The sequence below is a fragment of the Leptosomus discolor genome, chromosome 1 (genome assembly GCF_034619465.1).
Source record: "Leptosomus discolor isolate bLepDis1 chromosome 1, bLepDis1.hap2, whole genome shotgun sequence".
NCBI lineage: Eukaryota > Metazoa > Chordata > Aves > Leptosomiformes > Leptosomidae > Leptosomus > Leptosomus discolor.
In genome coordinates, this window is record NC_141391.1 from 33,699,279 (window position 1) to 33,724,415 (window position 25,137).

The 25,137-nt window shown below is 42.3% G+C and overlaps 1 protein-coding gene across 1 annotated transcript; it reads right to left on the bottom strand.

The window, feature by feature from the left end:
• Nucleotides 1–615: 615 nt before the first annotated feature.
• On the bottom strand, nucleotides 616–23,218 carry TNFSF11 (TNF superfamily member 11). The gene is made up of 5 exons (XM_086481972.1): nucleotides 22,997–23,218; nucleotides 15,298–15,465; nucleotides 8,568–8,613; nucleotides 8,387–8,485; nucleotides 616–1,037 (listed from the first exon to the last, which is right to left on the bottom strand). Exons 1-5 carry the CDS (start codon nucleotides 23,216–23,218, stop codon nucleotides 616–618), a joined length of 957 nt encoding a protein of 318 aa, XP_086338098.1.
• Nucleotides 23,219–25,137: the final 1,919 nt, after the last annotated feature.

Here is a 25,137-nt window from a genome sequence, read left to right on the forward strand (position 1 = left end):
GAATAGCTGTTTTAATCAGGCAAAAACTTAAGTTGAACTGTTTAGGTGTTCTGCAACTCATTTCTGCCACGGCCCGAGCTCTCCAACCCTAATCCAGCAAAGCAAGAACAGGCTTAACTAAGCACGTGAAAAGCCACATCAAATGCAATGGGATTAGTCATACTTTCATAATGTTTGCCGTCTCAGGGTGAGAGCACTCAACCCCAAGCAAAATTGAGCCCTAACTGCAAGTTGGGAGCCAAGTTCTGTCCTGCCCTGTGTTAGTAAGAGTAGCACAGGTTAAAAAGTCAGGGCAGAACTTGGAAACAGAAATCTGATAATATTAATCACTCTGATTTCAACTACACCAATGTAACAGTCATAAGGACCCTACTGAAGCCAGTGGAGACATATGAAGTAAAACTGCTGTAAGACTGAACCAGGAGAACTATGCAATTTTGCCCTTCTGTGCCTTTGTGGGACTCCTGCTGGAGTCAGCACAGGGCAAAAAACGTGTCTTCAGAGATATATGGCTTATATAGATGCAATTGGGTTGCAAAAGATTTTCAGTTCTGTCTTCAAGTTATTTCTGGATCACTAAAAACTCAAATAATTTTCAGTACACTAAAGAAAGATTCAGTCTAAATCCCTAACTTTAAATGCCCCAAAATAAGTTGCTTCTTGTGATGAATCCAGTAGCAATGGGTTTGATACCTGGACACTTATCATTTCACCAGATTTTAATTTAAAAAACCCTCCTACATTTACAGAATAAAAATGAAATTCTGAATTCCCTGACCAGTATTTGGTGCTTCCTCCCTTCATCAACACATCAGAGCGCCTTATTTTAAGGTTTGTCTTAGTCATATATACCATCAGCTGAAGACCTCTTTTAGTCAGGTTTCCTGAAGTTTCATGATGTCTAAAGCAAATGTTGGCATAAAGGTAGTAAAAACCATCTTGATTAACAATCAGCTTTCCATCATTGAATGTCATGTTCGATAGGTTTGCCTGGCCTTTGTCATGATGCCAGGATGTGAGGTTCACTTTGCGAGTTCCTGAAGAGGGAAGGAAAAAAAAAAAACAAAAAACAAACTTATAAACATTTCACAAACCTTAACATTTAGAAAGCAATCTCTTTAGAATCAATAATAACTAAAGTTATATAGGCTAAAGTGAATATTAGACAATTCTGATGTAAATTCACATGAAATTTCCTTTTTCCATCATATTTGGCTTTCTCTTTATAACTGTCTGCCCTCCCACCAGAACATCTGCTGGACCATGGTACCAAACACTTGCTTGGCCAATAGTTTGATTATGCGAAGCAATCATGCAACAAGCTCCGTACAGAAATTGTATTCCCCCTAAAATTTTATTCGAATAACAAATACTTGAGAAGAATTTGAAAATAAAAATTACTAATGAAACAACAGCAAATCTTGTTATCAGTCTTTAACCTGTAAGTGTTTGCAAAGAATAACTAAAAATCTGAAAACAAGTTAAACTGGTAATTGCCCAAACAGAAAGCTTATGAAACCTTCCTGTACTTTATGTTCTTGTGACTGTAGTGGTACAAAGGTAAACATTTTCATTTGAGAACACCAAAAAAAAAGGGAAAAAAATCAGTACAATTGTGCATCTTTAATACTACATGGTAAGTTGCCTAGACTTTAGATAGCGCTTCAAGTATTTATGACACAACAAACCTTTTTATGCAAAAAAAATGTTTAGATTTAACCCAATGCTTGCACATACCAGAAAAAGGCTCCACAATCTGGCTTAGTCATATCTTAGATATCTAGGATGGTGACCCACTGTACAATCGTAGTTTTTTTGATAATTGTACAAATACTTATAGCTGGCCAATCATAGCTATTCGGGAGGTAAACCCAGATTCTTCGTCTAATACCTAGTGGAAGGTGTTAGAAAACGAGCTTTAGGAAGATGTGACTCTGGATGCATTGCTCTTTTTCTTATTTTTATTTATTGTAGAGTATCTTAAGTTTCAAACTAGAAACAATGAGCTGATATTCCATGCTTGGAGGAGAACAGTCCCCTTCAAGTTGTCTTGAACTGGAGACCCACAACTTAGGAAAGAAAAACGACAATATTCTTTCTGTCTCTCCATAGAACACCACGCATGAGGGAATCAAAATACATGTATGACAGTTACCAAATCTGACTCCCAAAAGGACACATTAACAGAATTATCACATGCAAACAATCTTCTAACAGGTACACGTAAGCCTTTTCAGCTCTGCCAGCACGATGGTGGCCTGGTAAACAGGAAGCTGTCCCTTATCTATTAAGGTGACTGAATGCTTTGTGAAGATGACAAAAAGGAGAGGAGAGACTGGAGATGTTTTGATGACTTGTCAGCTCAGCACTGTCACTGAAAGCTAACTTCACAGACACAGGTACAAACGTCCCCCAGGAACTCTGGCCCGAAGGGCACCTCCTGGGTACCACCATCACGTAGCCATATTGTATCATCACTTGGAGGTTTCAAGCTGGTAAAGTCTCAGATGTCATTTCATTTAGATCTTACTACTGAGGCTCTGCTGAGAGATGGCCTGGCAGGGGGTCAGACAGGCACTGAGAAAGAGGAGCATTTTAGTCTTCCTTCCAAACCTGGTCACATTTGACACTTTAGGTTGGTTTTGGTGGCACAGCGTTAAGCAGCAGCCTGCAACACCAGCCCAGATAGCATTGCTACTACAGAACGTGTACTATGTAGAGGTTTATAACAGTATTTTCTGTTGAGGAGCATGCCCTGCAGCACACACTCTACAGCCCCTTCCACCTCCCCAGCTTCACCACCATCCCATTATAGCACCCACCTCATCTCACAGCCTCCACCTGCAAAAACAGAGGCAATAGTGGGAGGAGAAGGTCCAGGCAGTCCCACGGGCACACCCACACAGAGGAAACAGCACTGTCTTGAGAAAGCCACACAGGCCCTGACCCTTCCTGATACGTACAAGCCACTAACACTCTACCATTTATTCAGTGGAATACCCAGGGCATAACGCAACAGATGGGAGTTGGCCAACTTGTCCTCCTAACCACCAGCAACTTTCAGCGCACAAGACTAACTCCATTTGCTCCCTCCCCAGCGGTGGGTCCATGCAGGACCCAGAGGACATTACACCTCAGGCTTCCAGTGCATCTGAATGCCTGCTTGGAACATTCAGTACCTTATTCTCTCAACATCAAACTAAAACTATCTATTCCCAACGATCTTTCCACGGCACATGGCAGGACCCAGCGGCCTCTCCTCCAAGCATCTATCAAGGCATGTCCCAGAACCACCAGCACTCACAAGCATCCCAGGGAAAAGCCTCAGGTATATTTGATTAGTTAAAAAGATGCCTCTTGCATTTGTTTGTGCAGAAAGAAGTGAGGGGAAGCAGGGACAGGGGAATTTGAGAGTTACAAGTCTTCGCTAACTGCCAAGGGTGAGCGACTTTTGCGTGTGAGAGGAATACTTTAATAGTAGTCCAGAACAAAAAGCTTCTGGCATTCTTCCACAAAGACTTGAGCAAAGCACAGGCTGTCAAGGGCAGATCATAAATAGTTGCTCCCCGATGGCTCCAGTGCAGCCAGGTAGAAAGTATACAAGCAAGATCACACAGAGAAGCCGTCTTCTGGGCAGTGCCTCAAAAATACCTGTGAAAACCATCAAGTAACTGGAAGCGACACTAAGATCTCTTAGCCTGCAATTATCCAGGTGCAAGAGATGCTGAGATAGGGGTACCAGAGTACACCTCTAAAGCACTGGGGATAGCTGAGGAAGTTGCAGAACTTCTTGTGCACAGCGTTAAGTCTGCCAGAAATACTGCCCCAAGGAGGCTGGGCTACCTTCAAAATGAAGAGGATAGGCAAGAAATCACTGCTTGGATCGGAGGAGAGGCACATCAGAGCTATGGGACAGGAACATATACATACGATGGAACAGAAAGGCATGCTGGTATGCTGTGACTGACTGGTGGCACACTGGGTAGTTCCTAGGCAGATTTTACCTGGTAAGTAAACTTTTTAGTTGCCAGTCTTAATCAAGCAGCAGTTTTGAAGAAATCCTTAGTGGGAATGCATGATTCTCTGCTGAAGAAGGGGGAAGAGAGAAAACAGTTGCCACAGTCACTTGTAATTGACATGCTGAGAGGGGCTCTGGGTGAAGTTTGTTCACACTGTTTTTGGTGTTGAGGGGAATATGCATCATTCACCCAGGGTCAGGTCAAGGGACAGGCCAAGAGATGATGGAAGATGACCCTATCTGTTTTGAGCAGAGGATTAGCCTAGGTAACTTCTGGAATTCCCTTCCACCTAAATTGTAATGCTATGATTGTATTAACTGAGGCAGATGAGCATTTTGCCGCAATTCAGAGCTTCAGAAGAGGCATGCCACAGCCAACGAGCACAGCACAAAGGTGCCTTGCAGCCTCCAATGGAAAGAGCGAGAAGGCTCTCAGCACTTCTACTGGTAATACATCCAAATTTGGAGACAGCAAAACAATCAGTACCCCAAAACACAGGCAGAGGAGAAAACTGGAGCATCCAAGTGTCAAATCAGCTGTCCGTATATCAGAAACTGAAACATAACCCAAGCCATGGGACAGTCAGAAATGCTGCAATACAGTATCTTCTGTAATAAAATTTACTATGGAGCCATGAAAAATATAGCATAAGGCAAGTCATGTTGACAGAGAAGAGGTCAGAGAGATAATGAGTAAGACAACCTTCCAGACACGGTAAAATGCATTATTAAAAAAAGTCAAGATAATACATAGTCTTTCTGGTAACTGAAGACAAATCAAAACAATGTCTTCGATATTTGTGAGCATGACCTAAGATTAATACAAATGAGTTTCAACAAAATTAATTAGTAAGGAGGATGATGGGAGGGGAACAGAGGAGAAAGTAGCCCTGTATTGGTAATTTGTTTGCATCCTAGTAGTTTTCAGGTATAAATAAAGCCTGAGGGAAGGACCAAAGCTATGTTTGCTCTAAAAACTGTTTTGGAGGCAAAGGGCAGCTAAGCCAAACCTGTAGCTGTAAATAGCTCAGAATACTACAGCATTTCCTTAGACAGCTAAAGGTATCAATTCACATCCCAAATGATATATTTAACACTTATATTTATTTCTGTTTGTGATTTTCTCCTTTAAACTGTCACTAGTTTCTATAATCAATTTATAAACCAAAATTCACTGTTTTCATTTAAAACCTAGGTAGCGTTTATAGCGAGCTCTGGTAAAAAATAACCAGCAAGTATCCAGCTTTAACCTAAGGCAGCAAACCTAAAAAATACACACAGCAAGCCAAACCACTGCTGCTTCTGCAGCCAAATGATGGGTGGGGACACCAAGATCTGGGAAGGATTCTTTTCCCCCTCCCTCACACTCCCTCCAGCTGCAAGCTGCACCATTTGGTACTTGATAGTATTGTGAACCAAATAAAAGGAAAACATTCCCTCACAGACACAGCCCGGTGCCCCTTCATGAACGGTGTTCAGTGGCAAACTACTTAAAATAAAATCCTGTTTGACAGTGATGAAGACTGATTAATATTTTTTTCATTGTTTTTTGGGTTTTTTGGGGGTTTGGTTGGTTGTTTGGGTTTTTTTTTTTTCGGGTCAGAGTTGTGACAGTAGAGAACCTTAAAATACTAAGAACAGATCTGTCCAGACTCCCAGATTGCACAAAACAATTTAGAAGGATTTCAGACATGTAGGGTCTGAAATCAGGGGAAGAAAATAGAAATTGCCATTCATAATGAGAAGAAACAGGATGGGAGAGAAGAAAATCCTGGTGACCCTCAGGAAAATTCTTCATCCTTTATGTCTGTCATTAACCTCTATGCCACCCAGCCAAGTGGGTACTGCCTCATACCAGTGACCATGATACAGAAGTGCCTCACAATCAGCAAGTTCAGGGTTCCAGCTATCCATAAGGATGCAGCCCCTCACTGCTGCAGTGCCCACAAGAACCCCAGAGGCTGTCCTCGGGATTAACATCCTGGCAATGCTCTTCCAAAAGAGGCAGCAGCTGTATGTGCCAGATCAGGAGGGAGTATGTCCAATCCATCACACTGATAAAGGTGTTGATCTCCTCCAAGGAGAAACAAAGCAGCTTGTTGTCACAGGCACTGTATTTCTGAGAGTTCCTGCAGCCTGTGCTACTAAAAAAAAAAAGTGAAGAGAGCAAGGAAGAGCAATCCCTCCCTTGCCACTACCCACAGATGTGCTATGTCACTCCCTAGAAGGTTAATGCAGTGATGCACCACAGTAAAAATGATCAGCTGCTAGCCCTGATAAAAATACAGTTTACAGCAACATCCAGGTAGGCAGCAAAAAAACTCCCCACAGAAGGTGGATTTCAGAAAGTGTGACACTGACACGCTCCACTTCTGCAGATAAAAGTGATTTGTCTCTATGATTAGCAAATTAATTGAATCCTTCCAAAGACAAAATGCTAAGACAAGGTTACTGATCCTGCATCTTCTACTATTGACCTATGTCAAAAGCCAAAATCTGACTAAATAGGAGCTTGCCAGGAGACATTTGAGCTAATAAGAAAGCTTGCAGAAGTTCTGACTGCCAGCTGACAAGCTGCTTAAGCTTTCTGCTTATAAAGTTCTGGATCATGGCAATGCCCACGCACTTGAAAGGAGAAAGAATCTTATCCCTCCAGGCAAGAAACTAACCCCTTGTGTAAGAAATGTTTTGTCTTTAAACAGAGCAAGAGCAAGGTATTACTATGGAGGCTGCTGAAATACCAGATTTCAAGCCTGAACACAGCACTCCCCTTTGGTTTGGTTGTATAAAACAGAAAAGCAATGCCCATAGCTTAATTAACAGGGAGTTCAACACTGCAGAATGTATACATCTTCAGAGGAAGAAGACAGTGGTGATCAATGCCTTCTCCCATTTTGAGACCCTCTGTCTAATAGCTTCAGAATAAACTTTGGTTTACTTCTATCACACCAATGATGGTTGTTGTGTAGAGAATATAGAGAGAAAAATCTCAACTGACAGTGCCCCAGGGGAAAAAATGGAAACAGTACTAAGATATCTTAAAATTGTAGGAATGAATCTTTTCCTCTGGAGTGTACTCCAAGTCCCCTCATACTGTACTAGCAAGGATATTCCCAAAGTCATCCAAAGATACCTGTGGGTAGAGAACAAGAGCTCTTGCAAGATAAAAGAATGCCATCCTCTTACCATAGGGGCAGATAAAAGCCACAGGAACATTTTTTTTCCCCTACTCAGTAGCTCAGAAACATACTGCATCCAGGTCAACACACTGGCCAGAAACCCTGCTGCTCAGAGTACAACACTATGATCTCTGATCCTCCTGCTACCGGACTAGATGGATGCAGACAGATCTTTGTGAAGCTTTGGCATGTCTGAACATCAGGAATTCCCTGAGAGTCTGGATGTGAAAAAGTCTATAGCAGCCCTGCAACATAATAATGAACGGAATACGACAAAACCTTTTCAACATTCCATTGGCAGAAGGAAACACTTGCTATAAATTCAGCCCTATGTGATGAGAGTGCAGTGTACCCACAGAGGACAGGCAACTAGCAGGCAAGTTATAATAATGACATTGGGACTGCAGTTCTAAGTTTTCAGCACCTCAAAATGAAAGATGTGCTTCCTTTACAGCAAGTTCTTACACTGATGAGCACCTGACAGGTATGTGTGTTGTGTATTCATATAAGATTCTCAGCTTCCATATGCCACCCTAAAGGCAAACACTGTGTCACTCGGTACAGACCCGATTACACTTCAGCACACAAAAGGAGTGTCGCCGTGAAGGGTTGAATAGGTGGACATAAGACATTCTTGAATTTTACAACAGAAAACAACACACTTCATCTGATAACAGGACCAAAAAAAATCATCTCAGATTCAATGGAAGGGAAATATCTTCCAACTTGCAAGATCTGGATTCTGGCCAATCTTTGTGCTGGTATATCCTTGTACATATGTGTGTACATATGTATACACCTACAGCTGATGTCCAGTGTAAGCAAAGAACTCCAGATGGGCCCTACTAGCCAAAGAAAATAAGAAACTTAAGAGGAAAGCACTCAATGCATATCTTCATTCCTCACCCGAAGACAGCACAAAGAGGCAGGCCAAGCCCTCAGAGCCTGACCGTGACAACTGGTCATTTGAAATGGAGGTCATTCAGCACATAACGGACTGATGTAACATACCTGAGGCAAAGGGCAGCTATCCTCCTGTTGACATTACCCCTGCTGCCTCTGAAATCCTTTAATGCATCCAATTTATTCTCATTGTCAAAAGACATTTCAGTCTGTTGCTGGTATTGCTGAACTATTTTCATATACATTTATAGTAGCATTGGAAGTATTCACTTAAAACTAAACTTACCAGATGGAATATTCTTATCATCAATAATAAGATGAGCAAATGGCTGCTTCTCAGGTTTGTTCCTCTTGTACAGATCCATTCCTAATGCCTCCATTGCAGCTGGAGAGAAAAGAATTGCATTACCTCAGAAAGACAAGTTTAGTAGAACTAAAACATCTCTTATTAATAAACCAGCACCTACCTTTTTCTGGTCTTGGTGGTGCTCTTCCCATGACACGCTGGACTTCCTAAAATGAGAAAGAGCCATTGCTTTGACATTGTCTTGGTTTTGTAATATCACGTATTGCAGGTAGTTTGCACAGTTACAACCCTCCGCGTGTATGTACATGTGGGGGTTGTTCTACCTACAGTATATTCAGATGCCTAGGATACATATTCTCATATTTACATGATGTATAACAATAATACACAGTTTAGCTGCCACAATCAAATTACTTCCTTTGTCCAATACTTCTGATAAAGGTGGATAGGAATGATGGTGTGTATGATCACTACACTATTTATTGAAGTACTGTTGACAGGACATTTACAACCTTTCCTACTTACTACACTTAGAATATTTCTCTAAGCATAATAGAACAATGACTGCTAAGAACACATCACATAAAACAATGGGGATTGTGAACTGATTTAGTTACTTAGAGTTAAAAGGTGACAAAAGAGGCAGTTCTCTATAGGAACCAGCGTGCAATCACACTAAGAACTAAGGAAAGCTAAGCTCTGAATTTCATTCATGATGAGGTAGATTAAAACCTTCACCCCTCACACTTGACCACTAACAGGGAAGGTTGCAAGACTTCAAAAGGCTGTATAATCAAGGCTTACTTCTAACAAAATATGCAGGAACTGAAGGATGAAGCACCTTCCACATTTGTACTGGGACAAATGGACTGGATGCCAGAGTTTGGAAGTATGTATTCTTCAAAACTGCAGATGAATTTTAATATGAATGAAACCCGTGTTACCCAAAACCAAGAACAGCACAAGTAACAAACATCATACACCACAAAAAGCCTTGCTTTTAACAATGCACACCTGTTTTTCTCTTGAGAAAACATACAAAGAGCAGTTTTCAAAAATCTCAGCAGCCTGTTCTTGTTACAAGCCTGGACTGAGTCTTGGTAATATTAAGTTCAATCCTCAGTTCTGTCTCCTGTTCCCCCACAACTATCTTCTCTGCTTTCTAAAAAACAGGGGTAATATTCTACTTGCTATTCAGAATACCTCGTATCATGGAGCCATCAAGAAGATGTTTAGCAAAAGGAAACATTTTGCTGAAGATAGCAAATCATATCTCATCTCTGAAACCTAAGAGTGGTCCTTTATTTTGTCTATATCACATACATTGCTGTTTGTCTGATTCAATACCACGTATATGCAATATGCCTCAGATTTGGACAGATCAGCAATGTTCCACTGTGCTCTCAATCACTGTAGTGTTTTAGAATCTGAAGTCCTGCTTTTATGTCATTTTGCAGCCACAGTGAAATCTGTAACACCTTAGCCAATGCATTTATTACTCTCACTTTCCCCTTTCAGTAGGTGTTTAAATGTTAAACCAAAATGAAAAGCCACAGCAGTGTGGAAGTTGTATTATGACTATCAAAGCATAATACTTCAGCAGAGATGTGCTGATATTGTAGATAAGAATCATTAAGATACTTTCTGCTGTAGAGACGAGAAGAAAAGCAGAATCGCAACTTCAAAAGAAGCAAAACTCATGTCCACCTCCCCCATTTACACTCACTTCCCCTCTCTGATCTTCCTACTTCAATGTCAGTTCTAGGAGCATGAAAATGAAGCTCAATTCTAGGAGCTGCATACCAGCATCAGCTTCTAGCCACGCTTGAGCTCTTTAACTTCATCAGAAGTAGGAAGACTTGCAAGTACTAGATACTGTGAAAAGTGGCAAAAGCCTCTGAAGAGAACAGGACATAAGCTAAAAGAGACTGAGATGGACCACACTCAGATTACTGCACCACAGCTACTCCCAACCCTTTTCCTAGAAAAGGGAGACTCCTTTGTCTTCTTGCTTTCTTAATGGAAGCTTCTCAGATGTGGAGTCTCCTTTCATATCTTTTCCTCTGAGGGTTGTGATGCTGTCCTTGCCTGGAAAACCTACTGGGAAGATCCAAAGAGAGCTACGTACATTCTAACCTCCTATTATCTAAACTGGTACTAAAAAAAGCAATGCCATGGTTGGGAACTGCACAGCCCTTGGAAGTCCCTGAACTGGCCAATTCCTATCCTTCTCTCAACCTACATTTTTCTTAGGAGTATAGAGTTCTGCTTCTGCACATTTCCAAAGATTCTCTAGCTTGAGCAGCTACGGGTGCCTCACCTTCTGAGATCTAGCAGCCTGACTCAGCTTATCTTCCACACAGAAAGGCTGTGGTTCTCACGAAACGCAGTCTGAGCTGCTTTCTTTCTAACTGTTGGTGGTGCTGTTCATCTGCAACATCACCACTTCATAAGCAGAACAGCTACCCAGGAAGAATTGAGTCCACAACTCTCCTTGTCCTGATGGTCTTGAGCCTACTTTCCTGTTTCCTAGCAGCACCTCCCTCTGACAGGAACACTCTCCTGCACTCCTTTTGAAGGTATGATGCTATGCAACTAGGAACGCAAGTGTCATTACAACAAAAGGGAGATTACCAGCGTGAGCCAAATTGCTAACACACTGAGAAGAGCTGGAGACTGGCTCGTGTTCATTGACTCGTGTGCTTGTCTTTGGATTAGAAGTGGTTAGCCTCTAGCCAGAAAACAGAAATCCTCAATCAGCCAAGCTCTCCAAACACCGGTCTAGTATTGAGTTCTCTACTTGATTCTGACCAGCCCCACAGAATTTTGGTATTCCTTTCTGTTCTGTTGTCCAGGCTTCCAAAAGGAAGATGAAATACGTGACCTAGTGCCTAGATAACAGAGTTGGAGCAGTGGGTTTCCTCCTGAAGAAAAAGTAGCTCAACACTTCTCTTGATTTTACTTCGTATTTCTACAATTCCACGGTGCTGATACACAACATACCTCAGAAAAGTGTTTTAGCATGTACTTGCTTCTGACCCTGAATGACTCAAGGACCACATTTTTCAGTGGATGTCTGAAGATATCCAGATGTCCAGAGATGGCCTCTTAGTGGGATTATAAAAATCCCCTGGTATCCTTACTGCAAGGAATTAAGAGCTTGCGTTTTCCAGTCTTCAGAAAATCAACTGCATTCTTTAGCACCTGAATGTCTACCTAATCACAATGTGCACTACCATTAAGAAAGCAGAAACAGCTCAACAGAGCCTGTCACTAATACACTGCTATTATTGGCATGAGAACTACTGACAAAATATTACCAGTGACTTCTCTTAAGACTGCCACCCACAGAACCATGTGTGCTACCAAGCTGTCGAGTTATTTTCAGAAAAACTGTACACAAAAATCACACCACTCAGTCTGACAATAAGATGCACTTGCACACCTTTGCATCATTTGCTCTCTGCCCACCAAGTCAACCCTGCTGGCCTGCTTCCCACATTCCAACCTCCTTCATACAGTCGCTGTTTAAACAACAGATAAACAGCCCGTCACAAAAATGAAAAATGTGTCTTCCTCCATCCAAAAAACTTAAGATGACACTGGGAAGCCACAAAACTTTCACATTTTAAAAGCTAAAATCATGCTTTAAGTGCCTGTAAAGTTGGGAACTGTTCTTTCCTCATCCACAGCAGGCTGCAGGTTTTAACTCATAGCATCTCAGCATCTTCAAAACAAAAACAACTCTTGCTCTTCCAGTTACGTCCAATGTTGAGGATGCAGAGACAAGGTTACATTTGAACATGTGATATTCATGAATGGTTTTTCCTTTCCTTTGGCTGTTACAGTATCTCAGTATCTGCTCTGAGCAGTTTAAGTAGCCTTTTGTGACCAACCAGAAGAGAACCTCTCTGGACATTCATGTATTGCTTCAGCTGTGAACTTAAAGCTCCTTTATGCAGTTTTTTCTTCTACTACCTGAGTGCTTTAAGTCCAGCTAATACTAGGAAGAAGTATCTGATTATCTTGCCGGAAATTCAGCAATTTGAAGACTGTTAATCAGGAAGGAAGTGAAAAAGAAAGTACATGAAGCAATATTCATTAGATGATAATTTACAGATCAGCACTACAACCACTATCCAAATGAGTAGTCTATTCCCTGCAGAAAAAAAAAAAAAGCATGTAAGCTTGTAGGATAGAAATTGTGAAATTTTAACAACTTATGGCAATCACTCATGAAACCTTGACTCTGTCCATAACTACACGTACTTTAAATGTCTGCTAAGTATATAGATCTCTTTATAAGTGCTGCTCTGGAAGTCTAGCAAAGCACTCTGTTGCCATGCAGGAGACTAGTTTATGCCTGAACTCCCCAAGCTGCTAGAAGCTGGGAGTACTGCCAAGAAAAGTTACTTATGAATTGACCCAAGATATGTTTGTAGTCCTTTCTACTTCAGGCTCATAACAGACTTCATAAGAACTGTGGTTAGTGCATCTGGACTGCCAAAAGGTTTTTAGGGTTATGTGCAAAAAAAATTAAGCAGACTAGGAAAGTATGTTATTTGTCTGTTTGAAAATCTACATGCAATATTGAAAATGTGCATTCTACTGAGTAAGCTGCTCCCTAAGCAGTATTTTTATCCTGGAATATGTTAAGGAATTCACCATTAGATTTTGATTTAAAAAAATCTTTAATTATTATTTTTTCAGGAGACAAATGTTTCTAGACCTGACCTTGCAGCCTTACTACACTGGTTTTCACAACAGCACTTTCACTTTCAACGTCAATCCCTGCTTTAGATTTAAGCACTAGGTCTACAGGTGTGCAAAGAAAGATGAGAACCAGTGCAGTAAGCTAAAAGCTGTAACCAGACCATAAACCTGAGCCAAAGCAAGTTGTCTATTTTCATTTCCTGAACAGCTTGAATTGCATAAGACAAAATATTGAAAAAACACAAAACGTAAACGGTATTTTAAAGTGTTCCATTTCAGTCACTTAACATGCTGCCAATTCAAATGAGGATACTGGTTCTTAAAGCACACAGGTTAGATTCTCCTTCAGGAAAGTGAAGGAAGTGTGGATGATCGGAAACCTCTTTCAAGTCACATTAGCTGCATTCCCCCCACATAAAGGACTGGCACAACTGGATGTAAGATTCAGCTGCATCTCTGCCCTTCATGACAACAGAGCCAATGAAAGGCAGAGCTTACAGAACACAATGAAGTACAATTTTGTCTTAACACTGTTTCTTTCACTTCTCTGATATACTGAAAAGATGCAAATGTAGACCCAGGCGAGCATTTTCCTACCTTCATTTTTCTCCCTGTCATCAATATATGATGACAAAGCATCCAGAACACTGACACAGCTGCTTAATACACTCTGTTACGTTCAGAAGAAATTCAGAGTCTGATTACTTTGGCAAGCGAAATCTTATTGTTCTCAAACTAATGGTCATCAGCCAAAAAACTTATCCCTACTCACTACTTATCTTGGCCACGGACATTGCAGCATTTAATCTCCATCCAGAACGGCAGGATATGCAGCCTCAACTAAAGCCGATGCCTTTGTTGAGTAACCAGCAGCAAATGACCAGAATGCCGGGCTTCCCATTCACTTACTGTAACAAGCTCCTTACTCTGTCATGGGGGCCACATGAACAAGCAGCCTAGTACCAGCACACAGAACAGAGTAGGTGTAGAGTGAGTCCATAAAATGCTGGAGGAAAGAACTAATCCTACAGAGTTAACCCTTTCCCCACCCCCCACCCCCCTTAAGTTTTTAAAGGAAATGGCTAGCAAAAGGGACAAGACACAAACTCCTAGGTTTCTCTAAGTTTTGCTCACAAAAAGATCTGTCACTCAGGGTAATCTGTTAAAAGCAACCATTACATTACCACAATTAAAGTAATACATAATAAATTCAAGTACAATTCACTCTGTAAAGTGTATGTGAGTTCAGCTCAAATCTAACACAGTCACCTCTGTGAAAAACTGACAGTCCTATGCAGATGTGAAGAAGTAAAGTTGTAATGGACCTGGTAAGCCCAGAAAACCAAATACCATAGCAGACATTCAGCTGTTAAATAGCCCATAATTAGGACTAAACACTATCATGAACAGGTAGAGATCAAAGGCAGTAACTGCAGTAAGAGGTGATTGTGACACACACCCAGCCTGCCTAGCCTTCTTCATTAGGGCTCACTTCCTTACCTGACTACTTTTGTTATTTGTGTTTGGGAACAACCTGGCATTCTCAACTGCTGGGCAAAGACTGCCCAGTAATTGTGCTATGGCAAAGCAGCTCTTCTGCCAGCGTGAGAATAGTCTGCACAGTACTGGCAAAGTGAGAAAAAAAAAAAAAGAAAAAAGGAGATACTATCCCTCATTTTGGGCTGCATAAAGACAGAAGCAAATGAGAGTAAATGTTATCTCCATCTTTCAGGCAATACTTTCCTTGTTGATGATCTTGACTTGGGAGAATCTTGTCAGAAACAGAGTCAGGAAGACTGCTTCGAAAAAAAAGGTGGAACTGCCCTTTTTTATGAACATCCAAAGTGTTGGCTAACCTATACGAATATTGGAATAAATGACCACCATTCAGGTCCATCCAAAAGTCAGAATGGCCAATCAACTAACTGCAATCCTAGTTTTCTCAGTGCAATTTCAAGTTTTCTTCCTTAAAAAAAAAAATCTAAAAAATGTGTTTGAATATAGAATGTTACTCACCTCCATGTTCATGAGCAAACAAAATATGATCTTGGATGCAACTTCAGGTATTACTCAAACACCAGAAAATGCTTCATAGAACTTACCTCTGAACACAGAGGTTGGAAAAATTGTTGTAATTCAACAGGAGCACAAAAAGCAACACGCAGCCTGACACTTACCTTCTGCACAGCTCTTTGGAGTGCCTGTTTCATGCTTCTACATGATTCTGGCATCAACTTCACTTCTTGACTTTCAAAGGATGTATCATGCAAATCTGTGTTTTCCTGATGTCCAAAAAGCGTTCTGACACAGTGTGCGTGTTCCTTTGAAATTCTAGTAGGGTCCATCTGAAATAAAAATGTAAGCACAACCACAGTTTTAAATGTCTGTCCAAGAGACATTAAGAGCATTTAAGTCAGGGAGAATTTTCAGCCACATAAAAGTCTGGCACCTAGCTAAGTTTATTATCTAAATTTTCACTGTAAACAATGAAGAGAGAAAAAGTTCCCCACATGGAGGTTTATTTCATCCAACAAGCACATGAGATACGAGAATGAATTATCTTCTGGAGCTGCCTAGTTCATTAGCTTAGACTAGATATGTGACTTTCAAAAGTTAAAGATAAATCCCACTCTTACAGTAAAATCAATAATCCTGAATTCCATTTTTTGACCACTCAGTGCAGTATCACAGTTATTTTAGCAGGCAACATACACAGCCACCCTATCTGTAAAAACTATAGTTTGCAAGATGACAAACAAATGCCAAGCAGAGGAACTTGGGGAAAGTATGTACAACATCTAGCACATCATTTTCAAGAGGAGACACAGAAGAACAGAAGCCAGGTGTCACTGAAACTATTTTGTGGGCAAGAGATATTGCTGAGTGAAAGAGTCACCAAGTAAGGCAACACAAATTCAGAAAGACCAAAAGATGACAAAACTGTACCACAAAACATCTCTGCTTCACGAGACAAAGACTAGTAAATTTAGAATATCTGCAAGATATTTTTAGCAATCAGTCTTTGTCACTGAGTCAAGTATACTTTTAAACTGTAAATTTAGAATGCTCCTGAATTCTCAGATAAATTGGAAGGATATTCCAAGGATTAGGATTGTTCCTTAGCAGAGTTTAATTGCATAAATATTATTTAAATCATTTCACCCTCTCTTCCCACACTCCATATACTTTACACTCAAGAGATATTAATCACTATCTATTAGAGATGGCCTAAGACTTTCATCAATTGTTCTCAACTTGTATTTATTCTGCTTTTACTTCAGGCTTGAAGAAGGGTTTGTGCACTCAAAACCTTGTCTAAGTTCCCTGTTTCAGCTGGTCGAACAAAGAACATCTACTTCTATCTTTCTGCATAAGGTGGAAGAAATTTATCCAATAATTACAAAAGGTAGTACATTATTTGTAATCACGATGAGGGCATACCAAGACATTATGGATAGTGCCTGACCAGTGTTCAGTTTCCTCTAACACAGCACTGAACAAAACAGAACATCAAAAGGAAGTTTTGCAGAACACAAAACAGCCAGAGTGAATCAAACACATTGTATCATTTGTTCACACAAACATAAATTCGACTCCCTAACCCTAAAAAAGAACTGTGTTAACTTAAAAGCATAAGGTTAGGATTATAGACATGAATTTAAGACTACACCAGCCAGGCAGCCAGCCAACAGGCACACACTGCAAAGAAACATTTGTTGCGCAGATGGTAACACCAAATGCTGCCTCCTCCATCACCACCCTTCTGCAGAAGTCTCCAGATGAGAGCTGTTTGCCCGATTCATACAGACCCTCAGCCCCTGTGACATGGTTCAGCTGTCTCAGTTATCCCTGCAGATTTGGAACGAAGTAGGTCAGAAAAGGTTCACCTGAAGATCAGAAGATGCCGCAGCTTTCATTAGAGGGGCAGAGATGAGTTATAGAATGGCTTGGAGGCAGGAACTATCTTCCTGGGATGGCCTGACACAGATGGATCCTAAAGAAAATCTGTATAGCCATGACAGCTCTGTGAATTAATCACTAAAAACTACACTAATGACTTTCGAAGTCAGCTAGTGCAGCACAGCCCCGTTAACTGTTTAAACTGATCTAAACAGCACCTCTGTGCTCTCACCTTCACTACAAATTTCATTCATGTTTCTCAATCTGTTCTAGATCAATAACCTGGAAGGAATTTTTGCTGATCTGATTTCCTGAAAGATTAGCACCCTCCAGGTATCAGACAAGCATCAGAGCCAGTACAGGGACAGACACAGAACGAAAGAGCAGGAAGGCAGCACTAGCTTTAACGACTGTAAAACTGCACCCTAAAAACATCTCGCCCAGTATGTTCCACTTGTTTCCAGAACTCAGCAAATCAACTGTAAACTGAAAGAAAAAAAAAAATTAAGCACAAAATGTTTACCAACAGCTGATAAAAGGCAGTTCATACAGAATCACCTGGGTTTGAAGCTGCTTCTGGAGGCCACTAGTCCAGCCTCCCTGCTTGAAGCAGGGACAATTTGTAACAACAACTTGGGTCAGGTTGGTCAAGGCCTTGTGTAGACAAGCTTTGTAGAATCTCCATCAATGGAGACTTTCAACCTCTCCGGGTCAACTGCTCTACAATTTCATCACTTTTATTGTGTAAAAACACTGGGTTTGATGTCCAGCTACAGTTGTTCTTGCTGTGCCTCTTGTTTTTGCTGTGCGCTTCTGAAAAGCCTGGCTCCATCTTTAGGTAGCTAAAAACAGTGATTACATTCCCTTATCTTAGTCTGTTCTTCATTAGGTCCAAAGGACCCAGTTCTCCATTTCTGATACACTACGGTCCCTACCTACCACAGTGGTCTTCTGCTGGACTCTCTCCAGTTTGTTGACAGGCCTCTGGTACTGAGGGACCCAAAATAGGACCCTTTATTCCAGATGTAGCCTCTTATGTTGGGGTTGTTACAGACCTGAGGGAATTAGTCTTCAACAGGATCTGGATGTCTAAGTCTTCCTCCCTCCACACACATCACAGGATTGAAGACAGAAAGCAACAGCAAACAGCTGCCAGTAGATCCTCATTTTTATCAGCAATTCTACCAGTGAGAGACTATTATCCCAGTTTTTGATTTATTTAAACACATCTTCTGAAAAGCAGACAAGAAAGCTAGGTTTTACAACACAAAGATCAAGAAGTTCATAAAGGCCTGAGCGTCCAGCATGAGAAATGACACGTAGCATAGAGTACAGCTATCACCCATCAGCAATCAGTCAAATGTGTCACACAACACTGTGCCAGAACAGTAACAGCAGATCGTACAGAAGCACTTACTCAGATTAGTTTATCTGCAGAAGGCTTAAGACAGAATGCCAGCATCTCTGCACCTACAGTTAAAAGCGTGAAGGCTTAATGGAAATACTGTAACTGATAGCTCCAGCAACTTCAAGCGGTGCAGCCCATCCTGACAAACTGCAAGTCTCTAGAGATTTAGCGTTTGATAAGGTGAAGCTCTGATCTCAGGACTAGCTAACCTACCCGATTGCCCATGCCTTTTTCAAAGAATACCTCATCTTCACATATTTAACCATGGAAATCAGCTTGCTTGTCTGAAAAGGCATTCTCAGAAATCCTGCATCTTCTGCCTTTATAGAGAACATGCATTGAACTGCCATGGCTGTAAACAGGCATTACCAAGCACTGAGACCAAAACCGTGGGCAAGAAGCGACGCACAGAAAAACTTTCCAGGGCATGTTTTGAGAAGAACAGCTAAAAAGCCAGATGAAATACCAGTATGGTCTACAGGAAGCAGCTTGCTAACTTGCAAGGCACAGAGAACTTCAGCGTGAAGTCCTACAGATTTCATACCTGGAAAAAACATCAAGAAACAACCAAAAATATTGGAGAAAGCTTTATAACACATTAAGTTAAATAGCACAGAAGAATTAACCTAATGAAGAGCATCTAGTTTATTTTTCCTGTTACTGTTGTGTATACATCCATTGTGTCTGGCCTTGGAATCAGATCAAATCTTTCAGTGCCCTTTGATTTTCAGCACCCCTCACCATTCTAGTTGCATTTCTGGACTCTTGTCAGCTCAGTCAGAGCAGCCAAAATGAACTCCAGCATTGTGGGTGAGACCAAATGAATTTACAGAATTAAAAACTAATTTTCTGATGTTAAAAAGCTTCAGTTTGGTTTTAAAAGATACAATGCATTCCACCCACCTTTACCTATTAAATGTTGCCTCAATTATGCAATGTTACAGTATCACATTCTGTACTCCTTCAGTAAATGTTTAAGGTTTATACTTGCACTTATTTTCAAACTTAAACCAATTTCTAGATTATCAAATATCGCTTCACACTCCATGATCTTTCTGAACCACCAAGAAGGGTGGTTCTTCCAGGTTCCAAAAGTGACCCCCAGTATGCTGTTTTCTGTTAGCCACTGCTCACGAAATCTTAGGTGAAGTCTGAAAGGCTATTGTTTAAAGACATACTGTAATGAAAGTCAGAGTTCCATAGATGCATGAAATGACAATAAAAATCTGACTTCCAGGTCCCTGTTTACCCAAGTGTGAATTCTTCAATACAGTAGAACACTTAACATTTTTACAGACTTTTTTTAACAGATAACCTTGGACTTCTAGGTTAACCTATGGGAGTTAGACATCCAGCCCCCACATTTGGACCTGAGCACTCCCAACTTGTTCCACTGCCCTGCAGTTCAGTCAGCATCAGACCAAATTCCTACTCTTTTGTGATCTAAGTACATTAAGGAAATGGGCCAGAAAGAAAAGTTTAAAAGCAAAGCTTTCTGGAGACTACACTTTAGCATTTACCAGTGAAAGTTAAATAAAATACTTCACTCTGTCACCTTGTGCTGAGCAAGAGTCTGTTACACCATAATCTCCAGCTGCTCCAAATATCAAACCACATTTTCATGGCATTTTCATTGATCACAAGCAAATATCCCTCATGAAGTATAAGCAAAATAAACACTTAAGACCAATACATTTTGTTAGTGTTTAGTTTCTTGGATTCAGTACATTGCATAAGATGGTCCAAAAAGAAAAGCCAGAACATCTTAATGTTTTTACATTTTGGAACACTATTATGAGAATATTGTTAGAATTCAATTCTTATCTTTTTCTTTCTTTTTAGATATACCAGCTCATTGGCTCATTTGCATTGCACTGCATTATTTCTTGGCCACAAACATGTGTTTACCCATGAAAATCTAGTGTCAGTCTTAGTTAAGCATCTTGTGAAATTCCAAACGCTCAGGCCACAAAATAAACAAAACTAAGGAAAAACCAAAACCTCAACTATTGTCTCAGCTCATATTGTGTCATGATCCAGACCAAATGATTTTATGCAAATACAGATAAAATATCTATGGTAAAACTGAGTCAGAGTTTACTCAGCCTCTTAAGTAGAGTTCTAAAGAGCTCATAAAACATACAATTTCTTAATATCAGCCTGTACAGTCAAATCTTGCTAATTCACATTTGGTTAATTCACCAACCAACCAATTCAAATCTTCTGATGCACAGCTTCTACCATTAACTTATTATTTTAATAAAATACACCACAACACTTCAGTTCTGCTATCAAAGTACAAATTTAGATAGCTGAAATTTGTACTGAAAAGTACAAAATGAGATAGCTTAAGACAACTAAATTTGACAGCAAATTTTTTGAAAGAAAGAGGTTGGATCATGCCCCACATAAGTAAACCAATATGCAAGACAGTTGAATAAGACTTAACTTCTGCAGAACCTACTATATTTTTCCATGTATCTTATTTCACAATAAGAAATTGGTGAACAAATATGGATTACCACATCTTATTATTGTGAATTATGTACCTACTTCAGAATTATACTTATTATTCTATTTTTCAGTGATGGCAAAGAAGACATTTTCCCCATTAGAAATTTTTCAGGCAATGACTTCAGTCAAGTCTACATCTAGCTACATCATCCCTTTTAGATGTTTTGGAAGTTCAAGTTTACAAAGGACTCCAATCCAACAGTATTATTCCAAATGTACAGGAACAAGAAACTGGCAAGAGAATTAAGCTGCCAAATGCGAAATTATACTCAGACTATGTAATTTTTTAAAGCAAGGAAGTAGCAAGAAAATAGCCATTATGGTAAGAAAGTTCTTTTTACCCTTTGTTAGGCATGCACGAAGCACTGACATGAACCTATCAGAAAGAGTCCTTAATAAGGGGGGAGGGTGGAGGTAAAGAGGATGGAAAAATAGCGTTTTCAAAAAGTTATACTTTGATTAGTTGTTGTGATTGCAATGGCTCTCTAGCCTATTAATCAATGTATAGCTGTGCATTCCTATGAGCTATGTTTTGACAAAGATGTCTTTTCAAGTTCATGCAGATCTGGAGTGAAAAACATTTCTCTGCCACAAGCTGAAGTAGACATTGATTTATTTCACTGTCAAGCAAACAAGTAGCTTTAAGCTACTTCACAATGAGTCCCAGAAATTAAATGTTACTCTTCTGGAGCATACAGAATATGATTAACTAAGTACTGTATTGACATTCCATTTTATTTTTGTAAAACCGGCAAACAACCACTGTCAGCAAGAAAATACAAATTCGTCTGCATAATAAATGATCAGGAACGTTACTGTATCTCTGATAGTCATTAAGCTGTTTAAGTGAGTATACATTTGTGTAACATCTGTTTTCGGAGTGCAATTTGTTAAGAAATCCAGTCTGCTACATCAAGATTGAGCACATCTACCTAGAAAGTAAATCGAAAAAAGGTTTCCACTCCCCGCTGACTTCAAATGAAAAGTACACACAACAGAAGTAGCACTTCCACGAAGGCAGTGAGACCCGTATTAACAGAACTAATTAGCATCCGACAAAAAAGCTGAGCAGAAAGCTAACACCTATCCCAGAGAAGCAACCAGACGGCAGCCTCCCGCTTCCTCTGAGAGGGCTCAGCCGCGCGGGGTAAGAGACACAGCAGTGAGTGAATCCAGCCAACCAGCTGAGCCATTTCCAAGAAGCGGGCTCCTCTTCTCTCCGAAAACCTAACCGCTCGTCACATCCTCTCCCCCACAGCGATACGTCCCTATGCTCCTTTCTGTGCACAGCACTGCCTTTCAGCCCCCGGCAGCCTTGCGGCCTGGCAGCCAAGGGGCACAGACTCTCTCTCCAAAACCAGCCCCTCAGCTACAGCAGGCACCTCCGACTGATGCCCGCTAACGCACAGACCCTGCTCTGCAGTGCCTGAAGGACAAACGATCCCAAGTGGCATTACATGGTGGCTTTTTTTCCCTTAAAGACGTTTCTCCCGCTAGCGAAACACTTACAGCAGCCAAAGACTTCAGCCATGTCAAACCGCTCTCTAGTGAATAACTAAAAGGCGATCATCAAAACCCAAAGCCCCGCAAGACTTCAGGTGAAGGATCACTAAGCTGCTTCCCGAGTCGGAGATGCCTCATGTCCCACCTCGCTGAGAAACCCTGTACACCCCAATACGCACCCACAGGCCAGAGGACCACCTAGAACACCTCAGGCTGAGCAGCTCCAGCGACCAGGGGATAGCACAGGCCAGGCAGGGTGCAGGGAGCCCTCCAGCTTGACCGCCCCCTCTCAAAGCTGGGCCAGCTTCGGAGCCAGATAAAAGTAGTCTCCGAGTTGGTTTTTTTTTTCAATTAATCGCCTCAATCCCACCGATGCGAGGACCTTCCCCCTTCGGAAAGGTGCGAGGCGGTCGCTGCCGCCCTGCCCGGCCTCTCCCTCACAGCGCGGCTGCCGGCGCCCAACGCCCGCCGCGAAGGCGGGAAGGGGTCGCGCCGACCTCCTCACCTTCACCCCGCCGCCGCCACCGGGCACCAGCAGAGGCGCCGCTTACCTGAGCTCGGAAGTAGAGGAAGAGGGCGACGCTGCAGACCACCTGCCCCAGCCCCAAGAGGACGAGGGCGGCGAGGAGGGAGCGGGAGGCGGGCGGCGGGTGCGGGTGGGCCGGCAGCGCCGGCGGTGGCGGCGGCGGCGGGGCGCTCTCGTGGGCGGCGCCGCTGCCCAGCTCCTCGGAGCCGCGCAAGTACTTGGTGTAGTCTCGGCTGGCGCGCCGCATCGCGCCGCGGGCAGCTCCGCACCGCTCCGCTCGAACGGCTCCACAAGCGGCCAGCGGCTCGGCGGAGCTCCCCAGCCTCGGCAAACAGCCCCACCGCCCCGGCCGGGCACCTCTTATAAACTGGGCGGCCAATCAGCCCCAGGCGGCGTGCCTCTACCCCCCCCACCCCGCCCCGCCGCCGCCACACACATCACCACCGCCCCCTCCCCTCCTCTTCTCTCCTCGCCTCCCCTCCCCGAGCAGAGACCGGCCCCCGCCGGCCCGCGGCGGGAGGGTCGGGGAGGGTCGGGCCCGCCTCTGCCCCCGGAGCCCCGGCCTCCACCGCCGGGCCGGTCGCCCAGCGATCGCGGTCAGTGCCGCTCTTCCTCGCGGAGCGAAGCTCTTTCGCTTCCCCTCCACCATGACTGAACAAAGTACAGGCAGCCCTGCCTCGGCCGGCTCCTGCTGGCCGCCGTCCCCTTGCCCCCTCCTCACCCTTGCCCCGGCTCAGGTTTGCAGAGCACCCGGGCGGCCCCAGCAGCCAAGGCCTCTCTGAGCCCATGGTTGTGTCTGGAGTGTCCCTTCCCCCCAGATCCCGGGGTACCTGGAAGCAGCACGCACCCCAGATGGGCCCTCTCGGTCATCCCCTGGACCCTTTGGTGGGTCCAGCTCCTCAGGGAACCAAAGGCCTCTCAACCCTTCCATGTCTTAACTCACTCCTCACCCAGGCCAGGCTAAAATGAGCAAAACTGGTGTTGACTTCCGCTGTCCAAAATGGGCAGCTCAGTTCAAGAGCCTTTTTAAAGGACTGGGCTAAAGAAATGTCAGAAGCTGTGCTGGCAACTGGTTACCACTGAAACCAGATCAGAGCCTCCTCATCTCCCCTCATGCAGCTGGTCTGCTACAGAGGGGTTTCCAAACACTTGGTTAGGAACAACATCTTCCTGTGCTCCCCACACCTCAGCTTCTGTTCAATATCAGGTTTCTCTTCCTCGTAAAGTCATGCTACACTTTATAGGCATTTTCTTTCTCATGGTTCTCTGGGGGTCCCGTTTAGGTCAAGTCTCCCCTTCATATACTTGTGCATTTACAGTTTGTCTATTTTTAGTCTTTCTTGCCTCCATGTAGCCTTTTGTCCCTCTGGACTTCCACTCATCAGTTTATCTACACTTTTGGAGATGTGACCATCTCTTCAGTAGATCCATCTAATGTGCCTGGCTAGTCCACTTTGTGGAAAGTGTTCTCTTAAATCCTACGAAAGTGCTTGTTCTAAAGGCAGTGAAGGTATATTAGGTCTGCAGACCTGTAAAATTCAGTGCGGAAATGGTCCAGACATAGAAGAAAGTGAGTTGAAGTCTGGCTCAGGCTTTGAAGAACATGGGAAAATGACCATGTAAGTCATTTTGACTGTAGAAAAACAGTCTAATTTTCAACGCTTGGAACATGACAGAATATCCTGTTTAGGTCTGCCTAAGCTAAGAAACTGAGAAACTTTACCTCCCAAAGAGGTTGACTGAACCAGACATGATGACATGCTCCAACAAATTAAAGGAAACTGAAATACACCAAACCACGGTGCAACAAATTACTATCAAAATAATCTGATATCGTTTGACACTGAACCCAAACAGTGCAGCAACAATTACTTCACCAACAACGAGACATATCTGAGAAATGATGGTGAGAGCACCTGCTTCCCAACATCACCCACCAGGAAGTCATGGAGCAATACCTCAACCTTGACTGGCCACTGCTATCTCTTCTTTCCAAATGCTTATATTTGTGCTCGGAAACATTGGCAGCTTTGTGGTCTGTAGTGAATTGGAGGAACTGTTTCTCTAAATATGTCTCAACTTTTCTGAAAACAAAAGGAAGGTAAACTAGCCACCATCTCCTGTAAAATAACCGTTAAGATAATCTCACGTTATACTTAGCTGGAC

Excerpts from the sequence above, each read along its gene's own strand:
- TNFSF11 (XM_086481972.1), bottom strand. The coding sequence starts at position 23,218 with ATGCGGCGCGCCAGCCGAGACTACACCAAGTACTTGCGCGGCTCCGAG. Across the intron at positions 8,614-15,297 it reads TCCAAAGAGCTGTGCAGAAG|GAAGTCCAGCGTGTCATGGG; the intron begins GTAAGTGTCAGG and ends TTCTCATTTTAG. Across the intron at positions 1,038-8,386 it reads TGATAAGAATATTCCATCTG|GAACTCGCAAAGTGAACCTC; the intron begins GTAAGTTTAGTT and ends TTCCCTCTTCAG.